At 37.6% G+C, this 15,983-nt stretch overlaps 1 protein-coding gene across 9 annotated transcripts in view; it reads right to left on the minus strand.

Moving 5' to 3' along the window:
* Positions 1-731: 731 nt before the first annotated feature.
* Positions 732-15,983, minus strand: part of LOC140733095 (sodium/calcium exchanger 1-like) — a 225,677-nt gene continuing 210,425 nt past the window's right edge. For 8 of the 9 annotated variants that reach the window (XM_073055944.1, XM_073055948.1, XM_073055947.1 and 5 more), the window contains one exon: positions 732-7,221. In XM_073055944.1, coding sequence (XP_072912045.1) covers positions 6,845-7,221 — 377 coding nt within the window. In that variant the 3' untranslated portion in view covers positions 732-6,844. The remainder of the gene's footprint in view (positions 7,222-15,983) is intronic. The other variant, XM_073055949.1, reaches the window with a different exon arrangement.

Here is a 15,983-nt window from a genome sequence, read left to right on the forward strand (position 1 = left end):
AAGGCTGGACTTTGTAGTCAGTTCTAGTGACCAGGGAACAAAAAGTTGGCCTCCTCTCTACAGTAATAAACAAGGGTTAATGTACAATTCATTCTTTATGTTTAATTCAACAGCTATTGAATGAGCACCCATACGACTCAAACTATTGCCTTCAATGTAGGAACATTTCTCCATAATCTAATGCACACCTGAAAAATTTCACAAGTGCAGGGAATTACAAGTGAAGACAAAAACACAAGACTAAACAACTTTAAAGAGATGAACTAGTAACAAATGTCATTTCATTTTAAAACATCCTTTCCCCACATAGAATGCGTTTTATAGTGATAACATTTAGCAGATGCTTGAATGCTCCAAACACAGACAAGGATGGGTATCACAGGTCACATTTAACATGAATAGAAGACATACTTCATAGCCTGTGTTTCAAATTCTGGTAAATATGTGCCTGACATTTATTAAAATTATATTACTGCTTTTGTTAGAATCTTTAAGGATTGTAACTTTAAAAGCTCGATATTTTCACAACCAAATTAAAGTTCAAGATTAAAGGTATTCTGTTGTATTGCAGTATGTTAATAAATTTAATTTATTTACATGTGTAAAACAGCTATGATTTAATTACCAATGACAAGCTTGGAATAACAGTGAAATTTACAACACAGTATTGTATGAAATGCCTGTTGGACTTGATTATATTAAGACACGCAGAATGAACGAGAAATTATGGAGAATTTACAAACATCTATATTTAATGTGTTAGGAAATATGGCAAGAGAGGAAACAGCTTATGACATTGATTTATACAAAGCCATTCAGATCAAGCAATGAGAGATACACACCACAGTTTTACAAGATTAAAGGTTCCTTACGAAGTACAGAAATGACAGACAAATCAAGCTGAGTAATATGACATAAAACAGCATAAAGTCCACACATTTGTGATTTTCAGACCAGCTCTGGATAATGTACTAATGAATGTTTGCATAAGGCATTTTAGTCACTGATAATTCTTCTCAAATCACAACATATGCAACATGCAATCATTTCCTCTGGAACTGCAAAATTTGCAGAAAAATTTCCATTCGCAATGTGTTGTAAAGTTAAAAAAAATTAGTTATTTTCATATTCTTTACATTTACAAATTATGCAGATTTTATTTTAAACTAAAACTTTTTGACAAATACAACACAGAGCGAACTGAAAAGCTATGCAAGCAATTTTTGACAGTGGAGTTGTATCAAGTTGTGTGTGTACACCTTTCAGTTCAGGCAAGAGCTTTAATTTTTTTGTCTCTTAATCTTCATTCTGTTCTATAATTGATTATCAGATGTACGACCAAATAAATTGGCAGAACCACTGTCACAACATAATTAATCCATACTAGCTTCTAATGTTGCTCACTGAGTAATACTGTATTGCATATCCAATTCATGCCAATAGAAATATAAATTCACTTCTGTTTACATACCAATGACATCATGGCTGTACAAAAATGATCACCATGTTATTTCATGCACTATTAAACATCAATCCAAAAGTGGGAGAGACATTGGGGAAGCTTAAACATTGTCCAATATGCTAGCTCCTTCAAACTTCTAAACATGCTCAGGTCTTTTTTTTAAAATCACAATGCTCTTCCTTTCCAAATTACTGTGACAGTACCACTAATAAGGTGAGAATGAAATGCTAGTATTTAAACAGTGCTCTAAAAAGGAACTGTAACTCCGAGGCATTAATGATTCAGATCAGGAGGTAGAAAGGTTACTCTTTACCAGCTGTATAGACAGCCTACACAGCCCATTCCAATGGTCTATATTAAATGCTGTAGCTGAAATTACAATGATTGTGCTACCAATTTCAAACCATTTGTTCTCAGTGGTGGTGCTGAGCAAAATCAAGCAGCAAATTGTTATGTTATCAGAAATACATTCTGGCACAATTTTCATATGTGAAGGATGGAGCAAACATTTGCCATCAGTAAATGTTAGCTAATATTAACTATCTTGGTGAGCCCCTGATATGTGTACAAGACTGTTTTAACCAACTAAAGGAAATCCTCAGGTAGGGAGATTTAAAGTAGAGTAGGATACCCATACCTTGAGGGAATTCTCTTCCCCAAAGCTCTTTTTCTAGGGACTGTTACCAAAGGTCTGGCATTATCTCTTGCTGCTGAATATTAAGTAGGCAGGGAAGCTGTTCATTTAGTCATACTGTGGACAAAGTGACTATTGGTGAGGTTTAGCTGAGGAGTCTTCCTCTTGCTGCCTACTCTCTACCTCAAAAAACACTGTAACCCATGCCATCCTTATGCTCTAGTCTCTTTGCTATACTAAGTTTCCCTACAACCAAACTTGAATTCCTGGGCTCCATAATTTGCTTAGGACTTAGAGCTAAACACACTGAATCAGTTTAGAAATAATGGTTCACTATATCATACTTGTAGAAGGTCCACGTGGGATCAATCTTTATATTTTGAAGGGCTCAACACTTTTGTTAAAATGATAGATGGGGAAAGAACGCATGGAGATCAGAATATAAAGTAACATGCCATCACTGAATATGTAATGATATGCAATGCTTGATGCACTTGTATTAACTGAAGGAAAAAATATTCCATCCAGTTTCTCTTTTCTCAAAGCCACTATTTCATTTAGCCTCTATTAGCATTCTGTTATCAAAGTTCATACATTTAAAATATGACCTCTATAAATCAAATTAAGGGACTGTATGAAGTATTATATCACAGTTAAATGGGTAAATGCCAAATACCTCTATCTGCATTTTTATGACTGCAAGAGTGTGGTTGAATTTTCCTAGCTGTTTTAGGTATTTAAAAAGAGACAGATCAATTACACTTTGGTTCAAGTAGGAACGATCTAGCACTAAAGTTACATTCATCGAAACACACCCATTCATTATCAAATCTACCTGAAAGGCTGCCACAATTCCTCTTAATTCACATGCTCTGCTATAACAGGCTAGTGACCATCCATGAGTAAAGCACTCATTCGGGCACAACAGTTGAATTACAATTTGATATTCTGCATGAGGTACTATGTACACAAGGTCACAAACCAACTGCCTTAGAGTGCTTTCATCTTATGCAATACTAGTGATTATTTAAACCACTGTAAATATATTTTGGAAAATCCACACAAAATGATACAGCCACTACTGAAACAGCAGCAAAATATTCATTTAAGTGCTAGATGTTAACACTGATCAGAACGGTGGATCAATCTGATACTGTAATTACCACATACTATTAAATTCGGATGTCTGAAAGTACTTATATTATCTTCTTTATGAGGTTTTAACTAGAAAAATAGAAGATTAGTTTCTATAAAACAGCTGAGCTGCTCTACTTAGCAGCTGATTTAATTTGATGCCAGATGGGTAAGTTGTTGTACGACCTCTACAGTTTTAAAGGACTCCTTTTGTGGGTAAATGCAAGAGGTTATTATATAGTAAGTTGATGGTAATTCTGCCCAAAGAATTATTTCTAACTTTAATTTAACTGAGATTATATTTAATGATCACTTTCAATCTGGGAGATGAAACCTCATACTCATGTAAAAGCAGTAAGTATTGAGAATGGTGTGAATAGAAGCACCAGAAATGACTTCCTTAGGCTGCTGAGATGTCAGTACCTCATCTAACCCATTCTTATACAAAGAAATCACATTTGTAGTAGTCTGTCATTGGACCACGGTTCACTCAGGAGTCATTTAGTATGCTTATGGTTAGATTCTTACTTCACAGTTGGCTGAAAATTCAATACATTCTGGAAAAGTAAATAAAATTAAAACAAATATTAACTGAAATAATTGTGAGCCTCTGGGACTTTATTATGATTTCTCTATTTGAAATGTACTTCCATTACTATTTAACATTAGTCTCTCTAAATAGCTGCAGTGGCAGAGTAAAAGTCTTGCTCTACCACCGTGCAGTATGGAGAGCAAGAAAGCAGACTGGCAATTATCTATGAATTCCATGCGGTCAGTGCCTACTTTAAGCTTCATGGTTAAGAGGGATGCTTGCTGAGCACTTCCTCACTGAGAAAGGGGGAGAGTTGGGAGTGCTTCCTCTCCAGGTTGCATCTTCTTGGGTTAAACAACCGGAAGGAAGGATCTGGCAGCTTCTGGTGTCTTAGTAAAGGTGCCCATCCTTCATGTTCTGTGCCTGAATGAACAAAAAGCCTCAACAAAAATATCAGCAAATTTAGTTGCAAAGCAAAACAACAATCCATTTAACAAACATGTGAGTACTTTCCCCCCGAAAACATTAGTATTTGCCCTTAATCAGGCTAGGTAATTATTTTACACCACTAAGAGCGACACTTACACCCTCTACTTGATGAAGCTACGAAAAGTTCACTGTGCGCCGTCAACATGATGCAGCGAATAATCAAGGAGGTTTAGACTGGGTAAATGCAAATTTAACAGAGTAAAATTACAGGAGTTGTCAGTAATAATATCTCTATATTTAAAGAACTGCAGAGCAGAATGTAAAGTAACATACTGTCACTGAAATAAATAGCTCCCCTTTTAAAACTTCATTCTCAAAACAGAACCATTCATTTCTTGTACTAAAAAGAAATAAACATCTTGTACTGCTCACAAAACTAATCAGCTGCAAAATGTTTTAATCAGATTTGTATTGCTTGCAGTTTTCAACAGTATTGTGACACATGTCAGACCCTGGGATCAGAACAGACATCTTGAGTGACATTGCTTTGTGCATTAATACTGGTGATCAAGGCCACTGGTTTACAATTGCACTAAAAAATGGATGGAGGCATGGAATGTGATCCCCAGAACTTATTCAGCTGTCATAAGTCAGTGGCTGGTTGTCAAATGAACCTAGAGTCATCAGATGGCTGAAGTGACTTGTACTTCATACAAGCTTGAATAGTAATAAAACACTATTATTCTTTCCTCATCATCCAAGATGGACTTGACACATTTTGACCCAGCTCTAGTCTGAAAATCAACTCCATTGTGGCCCCACGGCTTCTTTAATATGCAAAAACTATTAATTTTGTGTGAGTATGTGTGTGGTGGGGGACATTTGATTTAAAAAAATGGAAAAATTAGTATCGCTTTAACAAACAGCAGACTTTCCAAGGGAATTTCTCATTTATATTCTATAGCTAATCTTAAGGGAGGGATCATTGAGCCGGGGAAGATAGTGAAGTGGTCATTTGAAAAGCAAAACCACAGCACACAGTCTTGTGAAGGGTTATGTACCAGTTGCATACATATACAATCCATTATAAACATTATATTGCAGTCTACCTATTTGTTTCTATGATGAGATTAAACCAATACAGCAAGTTGGGTCTACTTGTAGAGACGAAGTGTATCCTGGCTCTCAGTGAGTTCAAAGTGGCACCAAATGCAAATCTTTGCCTTTCTATTATTATCGTTAGTGTTGATCAAGGAAAACACTTATTGCACTTAACTCTTCATTAATTCAACTACACGAGCTTCTGTTGTGATCACAACTCATGGCTCACAAGAATGATTTTGTTTTTGCTTCAATAGATTCTTTTTCAATTCTATCTTACATATTTTACTGGTTCTAAACACAGCATCTGCAATTTTTCAATCAAGAGCTCCACTGGAGTTTATTTGTAAAACCTAATGCCACATAATGTGACTAAGATCTTGAAACATGCCTTTCTTCTAATAGAGGTTCTAGTACAAGATTGTGAATTGGCATGAGAGTTCGGACCATATTTGCAAGAATACACAACATTGAAATGACTCCCAAAGCTGGCAATAGTAATGAGCTGTTGATTGCTACAGCAATATCCTCATTGCCTACTTAACGACATTTAACATAAACAATTGTCATCTTTCTGCTTGGGTTAATTTACATGCACCATCCCAATTACACTGTCTTACTGATTTATTGTGCCACAATGCTGACAGCAACAAAAGCAACCAGACAACAGAAATAACTATACTGACATTCTAAAACAAAAAAATGACCCTGAATAGTTTTAATAATATATCATTCAACTTCTAAGTTTAACAAAAACTCTGTCTTATTTATAGATCAAGTACGTCTTTGTGAATGTGCTAGTTCCAACAGTACCACTTATTTCTGTAAACGTGGCAAATTTCAGTTAAAAGCTATAGCTTTTCCCCCTCACCATATGCAGTCAAGCAATTCCTGGTAATAAACAATGCACGGTAGATCTTGAGATTGGTGATGTATTTATATTACATATAGGACAAATGCCTTAACCATGCACAGCATTACAGTATCACATTTAACATTATTGTACAAAAATAACAATGACACGGTGTATGGGTAAATGTCTAGCAGTTACGCATATTCTGTGCATTTTTACTAAGGAACCCAAATTAAATTAAATCAAAACTCCAAATGTTGACACTGAATTTTTAATTGGGAGTTGTCAGCACTCAGTATGTTAAATGAAGTGTAGGGCACGCAGATCCAAAACAAAACTAATTAATGGGTCAAGTCATTTTTCTGAGTAAGCAACTTGATCTCAAACAGTCAGTCACATTAGCACAGAGGCATCATTCCATGAATGGATGAGGGCATGCTACTGAGGGTATAAGTGCCATAAATATTACTTTAGGCTCTTTTGTCTCAATAAAAAATATTTTACCATTTGGTACAACTGATCTGCACAGCAGCAGACCAAGCCCTACATTCATAGCTTTTATTGTTATGATGCCCCTGCAGAATGAACACTAAGATCCACTTCTACCTAGTAAAAAGAATGCTCTCAGAAGTTAGCATTCCATCATCAGGTGAGTGAAATACTAAATGTCCACTTGGTTCATGTTCTGCTGATTCATTTTTAGAAGCCCTTTATGTAACAATAGGCCTCCAGAGATGAGCAAAAGATGTATAACAACCAAAGCAAAGTGAACATTGCTGTGGTTAGAAGCTTGGCAGTCCGTGGTCCACCCAACTCACCACCAATTTCAGGCTTCCTTCGGTACAGTAGCACACCAAAGTTTATAAAAGCAAATATGGTATAGAGAGTGACTGAAAAGGCCAGGTTTCCAGGGTGCACCTCAAAATCCTTTCCCTGAGCATTCCAATAGACTGCTGCAACTGTCCAGGCTACACCTATTCCTAAGAAAATATTCACAGCATTGCTCCCGGTCACATTACCAATAGAAGCATCAGCATACTGATCTTGAATTGCAGCTACTTTGCTGGCAAAGGTATCTGTAAAAGAAAACAAAATATCCTCTTTAGTTGTATTATCCATGGCTCAAATAAAATCTGTAAAAAAAAAAAAACTGCACACTGAAAGATTTAGATCATACAATGGCATTGTCAGGTTTTTATTGTAGAAAATCATAATGGAGAATTAATTACTACATTCCAGAGTGAGAGCAGCTATGATTATATTGGGTTTATGAAAACTAATTAACTGACATTATAAACTTTCCAGGAGAAAGTGTGGTATTTTGATGTGCAAATTAAAAAAGTTAGGAATTTTTTTTTCAATTAAAAAATAATCAAGGAAATTGAGGTTGCAGAAACTGGCAAAGGAGAGTCAATTTGTGGCCAAATCAACCATGATTATATTGGATGGTGGGGCAGGGTTGAGGGACTAGAACACTCCAAATTCTGTCACAACTTCTAAAAACAGAAAGGCCTTGCTGCTTAAAACAGTGGAGACCAATTTTTATCCCAATCTGTTTAAGCAAAAAAAACAGAAGGGAGGACTTGATGAGAAGAAACACCTAACAGGAGGGAGAGATCAAAGGAGACAATTACCAGTGAATTTACAATGTAAAAACTGAGATTCAAAAAGGAAACTAATTGAAAAATAAATCCACATTTAAGGTGTATTGTTTTGCAATTAGTCACTTCTGTGTAGGACTATAATATTTAATCCTTTGTGTACTTCATCACAATATCACTGAACTATTTCCATAAAAGATTTGCAATTAAGCACTGAATTTGTCATAAAATTATTTTACACTCCCAATTATTAATGCAGAAACTCGAGCAGCATATTTAGCAAGATTACATAAAGAAAAGATAAATGGTCAACAACTTCATTTTGTATGTTGATCAAAGAAGAAATGCTGATTTATGGTTCTACAAAATAGCATTGTTGGAACCCTAACACCCACTTAGAAATCCCTTTAAGCATTAATGTTTTCTGACACCAGCACACCATGATTCAATATGCATCAATAAATTGAACTGTATTAAATGAACAAAGCAAGTTTAACAGGATTTCCCAAACCTGTCACACTCATCACAGAGGTACTGAAGACCAGCGGGAACCTGAAAATGCCGAAACCTGCAAACCCTTCCACTCATACACTGACCTGATCTTTCTTATTCCTGAGCTCTGCTATTCTGCCATACTGGATGAGTCCTGCAGGATGTCCTCACTAAGTACCACTGCAACATTCTTTCTGATCAGCAACACGACTTCCTCATCTCTTTTACACCTCCCTCAATCATATCTGAATCCTGTCATTCCAGTTCTTCCCAAGTCCGTGTAATGGCATCATCATATAGTTTACGTACTAATCCAGACATTAAATTCATCTGCATTACATGTAAAACTTCTATTACATCACCGCTCAGCCTGACATTCCAAAGAAAACAATCCATATTCATGCAACCTCTCCTTATATGTAATACTCTCCAATCTAGACAACAATCTAGTAGACCAGTGGTCCCCAACCACCGGGCTGCAAGGAAACAATATGATTTGTCGATATAAAATGAGTCAGCAGCACCTTTCCTCATTCCCTGGCACACCCACTGTTGAACTTGAATGCACGCAAAGTCATCAGTCACCTAAACGCAGTGATACCCTTGCGCCAGGGATCACTGGTTGGCCTCGGGTAACCGGCCACCTCTTGCAGCTGGCAAGAAGTGCCGATGCTACTGGCCTGGAGCGCGGACAGATGGGCACCGCCTTGAAACCTGTTTAGCACACCGAATGTTTGTGGGGAACCCAGTGCAAAAATATTCGCAGATGACTTAATTCGGGCTCAGGGTTTCGTAAGTAGCAGAGCAGCTACCTCGCTGCAATCTACTGAAAGTCATCCCTCGAGCCAAACTTTTGTCAGCCGATAGATCCTACCTACCTACAAGGGAGGCAGGCGCGCACCCTGTCACACTCCTCACTTGGTCAGTCGCTCTCTCCAGACTGTGACCGCCGCGGCCCCGGCACGGGGACCTCTGGCCCTGACCTTGTCCTCTCACCCCACCCATGACCAGCCGCACCTGGCCAAGGTGTCTGGCGGCAGGCTGGAGTTCGGGCCCGGGGGCTGTCTAATGAGGCAATAAAGCCCTCAAAACTGCTTCAGCGCCTTGAGTAAAAGCACCCTACACTTAAAGACAAACCTGTTGAGTTTTTTGAGTGGAAAAAACTTGAGCAAGCGGGACAGAAGTAAGTGCTGATAGCCACGTAAACTAAATTGCAGAATAGACTGGACATAAGGAACCCCCTTCGAGTATCGCTGTAATCCGGTTGTGATTAACACCCCCTGCCCGCCCCCCCACCCCGTTGGCCAGTCTGCAAGAATATCATCAATATTAAACCAGTCCGCGGTGCAAAAAAGGTTGGTGACCCCTGTAATAGATGTCTTCTGCACTTTTTTCCAAAGTCTTCACCTCTTTCCTATTAAGTATGACTAGAAATGTACAATGCTCCAAATGTGGCCTAACCAAAATTTTATACAACCGCAAGGTAATTTGATACCTTTAATACTCAGTGCCATATATTCAGGCAAGCATTCTTTTTGCTTCCTTTACAACCCCGTCAATGTTCAGGGAGTTAAGGACTTGCAATGCAAGATCCCTTGGTACATCATTCTCTTAAGGGTCCTGCCATTTACTGTATACTTTGTACTTACATTAACCTCCTAAAATGCATCACCCATCACTTGTCTTGATTAAACTCCACCTTGTATTTCTCCACCCAGATTTTCAACTGATCTATATCCCACTGTATTCTTTGACAATCTTTCTTGCTATTCCTAACTCTAGTTTGCATGACATTTGCAAATTTACTTATTGGTCCACTTACATTTTCATCCAAATCATTAGCATATATTACAAACAACAGGTCCCATCACTGCTCTTTGAGGAACACCACTTGTCAGAGACCAGTCAGGCAAACAGTCCTCTACTCACATCACTCATCTATTAAGAAGGTACTTCTGAACCTAACCTACCAATGTACTGTGGATCCCTTGCAAGTCTATCTTCAGGACCAGCCTACTGTAAGAAATCTTGTTAAATGTTCAAAATGCAGTATCCATAAATGGGAATAAACAGCTGAGATCTTGGGCTGAGACTCTTCACCAGGACTGGAAAGGAAAGGGGAAGAAGTCAGACTAAGAATGTGGGGAAAATCATGAAGAATTTTGGAGGAACTCGGCATTTTCCCAACCTTACTCTGGCTACTTCCCACTGCCTTTCCAGTCCTGATGAAATATCTCAGCCCAAAATGCTGACTGTTTACTCCACTCATAGATGCTGCCTGACCTACTGAGTTCGTCCAGCATTTTGTGTGCTGCTCAAAACTTCCAGTATCTGCTGAATCTCTTATGATTTTAAAAATGCTGTCTATACTTCACTGCCTCTGAAAAGCAGCCAGCATAAGAAGACACCTCCTGCCACAGACATTTTCTTTTCTCGATTCAAAAGCTTGATAACACACACAACCAAGTTCAAGGAAAGCTTTTATCCTGCTCTCATAAGACTCTTAAACACTGAAAAACTTTTGACCTCACAATCTATCTAATAATCTAACTACATTGAATTTCCTTGAACTTTAACAGTAACACTATATTCTGCATTTTGTTACTGCTCTTCCTTGTAGTGCCTCAAAATACACAAGTTTTAAAAAATATAATCTGCATGGATATATGGTTCCATAAGGTTGTCATTGCCTAGTGAGGAGGGAGTGGGGATAAGCTCCCACTACTTATCACATGTTCCCAATGGCATACATCTCAAATAGCAACTAACAACCTGATCTTCACGCGTGGCTTAGCTACTAAGCCTGGTGGAGTCATTTCTACTGACAGGAGAAGGAGCAAAGATGGATTACTGGCACCATAAAACCAATTGCTTTGGACAGAGCCCGTCAGTCATGGTTAGCAGCTCATTTATGAGAAGGAAAGCTCTGATCTCAAACTCACGCTGCCTTGTGGCTATACCTATTCGTTGGGAAGGCTTCTGGAGTAAACCCCGAGGGAAAATCCAGAGCTGGAGTCCCCTAGGCAGTCCTACATTGAGTTCAATGCTGACTTGCAACTCCAGCAATGCCGCTGGTACCAAACAGTATCGATCTCTGCCATTCCTTTGGATTCATCAACTGCGTGGAGAGAGGGAGCCTGCTACATGGGCAACAGTTTGCTCTCCATATTGTACAGCCTTGGCTTGCGTTTCACGTAGACAGCTATGACACAAAATCCTTACAGGGTCTCACTATAAGCATGACTTTCAAAATTAAGTTTTTTCTACTGTATCTCAAAACATGCGACAATAATACATCAATGTCAATAGTAAGTGGACAACCTCAACTGACCTACCCTCATCATTTATGTTAATTCAAAAAAATTCAAATCAGATTTGTGAGATGGGTCCCCCCCCCCATGCTGAAAGCAATGCTGACTATGCTGCTTTTCCCATTTGCAAGATTAGATTACACAAGTGCTTGAGCCTACTCCAGCAGTAACCTCCATCCTACTCCTAAACCTTTCACCTTCCTGCTCATTAAGTATCTAACTCTGCCTTACAAATACTTAGAGGACTAATTTCTACCAACCTCTGGAAGAGAGTTTTAAAGATTCATGACTGTCTAAAATAATTTTACATAGCTTGCTCAAGCTTTTCTCCTAAGAGTGTTTGAAACAGTTTAGAAATGACCAATACACTGCACAGTACTCCAGATGAGCTTTCACCAATGTTGTCAACGTGGAACCAATCTCCCCACTTTTGTATTCATTTTCACAAAAATAAACCACATCTCATTAGTTTTCCTCATTACTCACTAAGCCTGTATTAGTGTACTGCAAATCATATAATAGGCAATCCACATGATTTTGCATTGGGAAGTTTTGCAAAATCACAAGAAGATAATGCTTTATTTGTATTTTCCCACATTATTCTCCACTTGATAGATCTTCATCTGCTAATTTAAACTAACAATATCACTCTGTACCCTTACCATCCCTTGATTACAATTCTTTGTGCCATCACGTTGAAATGTTTAAACACAGAAACATGGAATTCATAGATATTCAGATATATGATCACATTTTTACGAAGGAGAGAAAAAAAAAACAATATTCCAGAAGAGCAGATAGATGTGGGAAAACATGGAGGGAATTCCAAAACTTGGTCTTGGTCCCATCCAACTCGCATATCATGAAGTACAGGGACAACTATCACAAATAGGTTTGCAGCTGTTGTTGGGAGTCATTCAGCTTGGCAGCAAAAAAGGGAAATTGACCAATGATTAAGATGGGAGAAAGGAAATGAATGTGTAAGACAAGAGTTTAGAAAGCAGAGGTTGGAAAATAGATAGGGGAATCCAACTGTGTTTAATGGCTGTCAGGGCGATGATACATGTAATACTTCAGCCATTACTGGAGCTGTATTCTGATAAAACTGTCTAATGCTTCCATTTTTCAAATGCAAAGCCATATTTGTCAATGAACCCCATATTTTAAGTGGAAATGTGCTCCCATGGAATAGTTTTCTTTCTGTCAACAGTAATGATAGTACTGCAGCTGCTGGCTCATGGCTTTGGAGAGGGGTGTGGTGTAGGAGAAATAAGAGATGGCCTTTTCAGTTTCTAACACAAAAGCCTTAAGTACCTTGCAGCTACATTAGGAGATACAAGTTGACTGCAAGTGTTGTAGTAAATCCCAAACCTTAGCTATGGCAGATTTTCCTACAGCATCAAACCTTTGTAAAATAGAGTTTTATACCTAGTGAAATTCCTTTGTCTGGTCATTAAGGTTTACAATTTTCACCACATTAGATGGACCTCTGCTGTGCTGCAGAGAACAAGTGGCATCTAGGAAAAGGACAGACTAAACAACTAAGATCCAACTGCTAAGTACATCTACCACTTACTGCATATGTGGTTCCTGGATTGACCTCTATAGCCACCTTAGAACCCACCAGTAGAGAACCCCTTAGGAGAGCAACATACTCAACTTGAGTGACTGCACTACTACAACTTACACTTAAGAATATCTCAAGGATAATCTGGAAAATGCCGAGCAGTCATGGAAGAAAAACTGCAAGGCAACAAAACAAGCCCACTGTGCTAAAAATGTACATCATCTGTTCAAATGTGAAGACATTAGACAAATTATTTCTTGGGCATTTTGTAATTAATTCTGTTAATGTCAATCTCTTCCAACAATTCTGGAAAAGCAAATTTTTTAATGGATGGCTATAATATAGGCATTGCCTAGACTGAAAAGGGGCAGTTCTGAAAAATGAATGTATTTGTAATGTCTTCAGATGACCTGTGGATTGGGGGGGGGGGGGGTTAGAATAAAATAAGTTGATAATACTCATTCAAAACAAAACAAATGCAGTTGTGAGAAAGCACAACGTTAGAAGAATTGTCAGATGAGGCTAGACAGACTGAACTAATACAGAGACAATTATACTACTGGAGAATTTACTACAAACTTTCAAACAGTCTGAAGATGAGAACAAATTTGTAGATAAATATACAAGTTGAAAAGCAGTAGAAAAAATAAAAAGGTGCTTCAATTACTCTAATATGTTAGCGTAGTTGATGTAAAAAGGTACAGAGGAATTTTGAGTCAGTGCAAAAAGCGTAGAGGGAGTGCAGGAATTTAGTTTTAGGGAATGAAGCGGGGCATGCAGTTGTGTAGAGGTGATCATAGTTTAATTAGAGTTAACAGTTACTGAAAAAGAAAAATAGGATAAAGGTTATAAATTGGGCTAACATCAATTTTATACACAGAGCCAGAGTGTATAAGGTGCAGGTAACTGAAGGTGACTCAATCCTACAGATAAGGGAGGTATTGAAAGAGGTTAAAATAATTCAGGTAAACATTTTCCCAACACAAAGTTAAGCCAATGACGAATAATTGATGGCTTTCATCTTTTACTCGGTGGAATTTAGAAGAATGAGAGGGCATCTCACTGAAACTTATCAAATGTAGAAACACCTTGATAGAGTGAAGAGTGTGTTTCTTTTTTTTTGGGGGGGGGGAGAGCATAGCCTCAGAATAGAGAAATATCCACTTAGAACAGAGATGAGGAAGAATTCCTATAGCTAGAGGGTGGTAAATCTGTGGAATTCATTGCCAATGGTGGTTGTGGAGGCCAGGTCACTGAGTGTATTTAAGGCAGAAGTTGATAGGTTCTTGATTAGTCAGGGCATAAAAGGTGATGGGGAGAAGCAGGAGAATGGGGTTGAAAGGGAAATAGATCAGACATGATGAAATAACAGAGTCAATGGACTGAATGGTATAATTCCCTATGTCTTACGGTCAAATCACAAGCCTCCTAAATGAAGTATTGCACAGAGGGGAAAATAAATAAAAGTCCTGAAAGAACAGAAAAATCTGGGAAAATATACATACAAGAGGATGATTTAGAGAAAAATTAGGACATAAAAAAGGTATGAAGAAAGCAGCAACTAAAATTAGAGAAAATTCAATAATGCTTTATAAAAACAGTAAGAAAAAGACATAGTAAAATTAAAAACTGCAGATACCAGAAAACTGAGTAAAATAATAACTGTTGGTGGAAATATGAGGAAGCTTTATATTCATAAAAAGAATTAATGTTGCATTATTAGTAAAAAGAGTGCAATATGTTTGATGGGATAAACAGAAAAAAAGAGGATGTACAAAGCATAAATTGCTAGATAGAATGCCAAGCTGCTAGGAAGGACCTTGAAGCATAATTTTTTTATTTGTTATTTTTTATTCCATCCATTCACATCTTCCCTGCACAGTTCATCTGAGTAATAAGCTTTCATTACTCTCACAGCCAGCATCATGTCAGTCAGTCTGTCTGCCTGTCTCCAGCCAATCTGAGATACTTCGTTAGTTACAATTTGCAAGCAAGAGGAGGGGTGAAGTGAACAAATTTTATTTCCACAAATTTTCAATTCTGATCAAGGGTCATTGGTTCTAGATGTCAACTTGCTGTAGATGTTGCCTGACCCAAGTATACCCTAAATTGTGATATTTTAATATTTCCCAGTTTTACTGCTTTTCAATTCTCACCTTTACATAACTGTAGAAAGATGTCCGAACAGCAATGACTTAGTACTATTGATTAAAAAGGAATAAACTGAGTAATTACAGGAGAGTTAGTTTAATGTTAGTGGGAAAATTAATGGAATCAATTCTGAGGCACAATACACACCTTCATTAAGAAAGTACACATTTCAGGGGAAACTGTCTGACTAATTTGATAAAATTGAAGTAACAACGGAGAACTGATGAGTTCAGCAGACGCAAAGTCATTTGTAAGGATATTACCAAAGATTTTATTAAGATTCCACATGGCAGTGTCATCAAAAAAAAAATCAAAAGCCCATTAGATACAAGGGAAAATGGAAATCTGGCCCAGTGGCAGGAAGCAATGGGTAATGGATTTATGGATGACTATAAGTTCCTTTCCATTAATTTGGACTTAAATATAGGGCAATGATAAAGAAATTTGCAAATAATGCAAATGTCTGTGGCACAACTGACAGTAACAAGGAAAGCTAAAGTTAAGGGAAGTAAGTATAAAACACTCAACTTGTTTTCTAGAACATTTTCTACGTAGAAAAGCTGTTCTTCATGAATACAGTAATTATGTTTCTTCGGGATATAGCCCTTATTAGATGCAAATATGAAATCCATATAGACTCCTTTTAACTGATGGCCAATGCTTGCACTGACCATAAAGTTCCCACTTACACCTGTTTCATTCTCCCCTACTCATTA

This window comes from Hemitrygon akajei, chromosome 9 (assembly GCF_048418815.1).
Source record: "Hemitrygon akajei chromosome 9, sHemAka1.3, whole genome shotgun sequence".
NCBI classification, from domain to species: Eukaryota; Metazoa; Chordata; class Chondrichthyes; order Myliobatiformes; family Dasyatidae; genus Hemitrygon; species Hemitrygon akajei.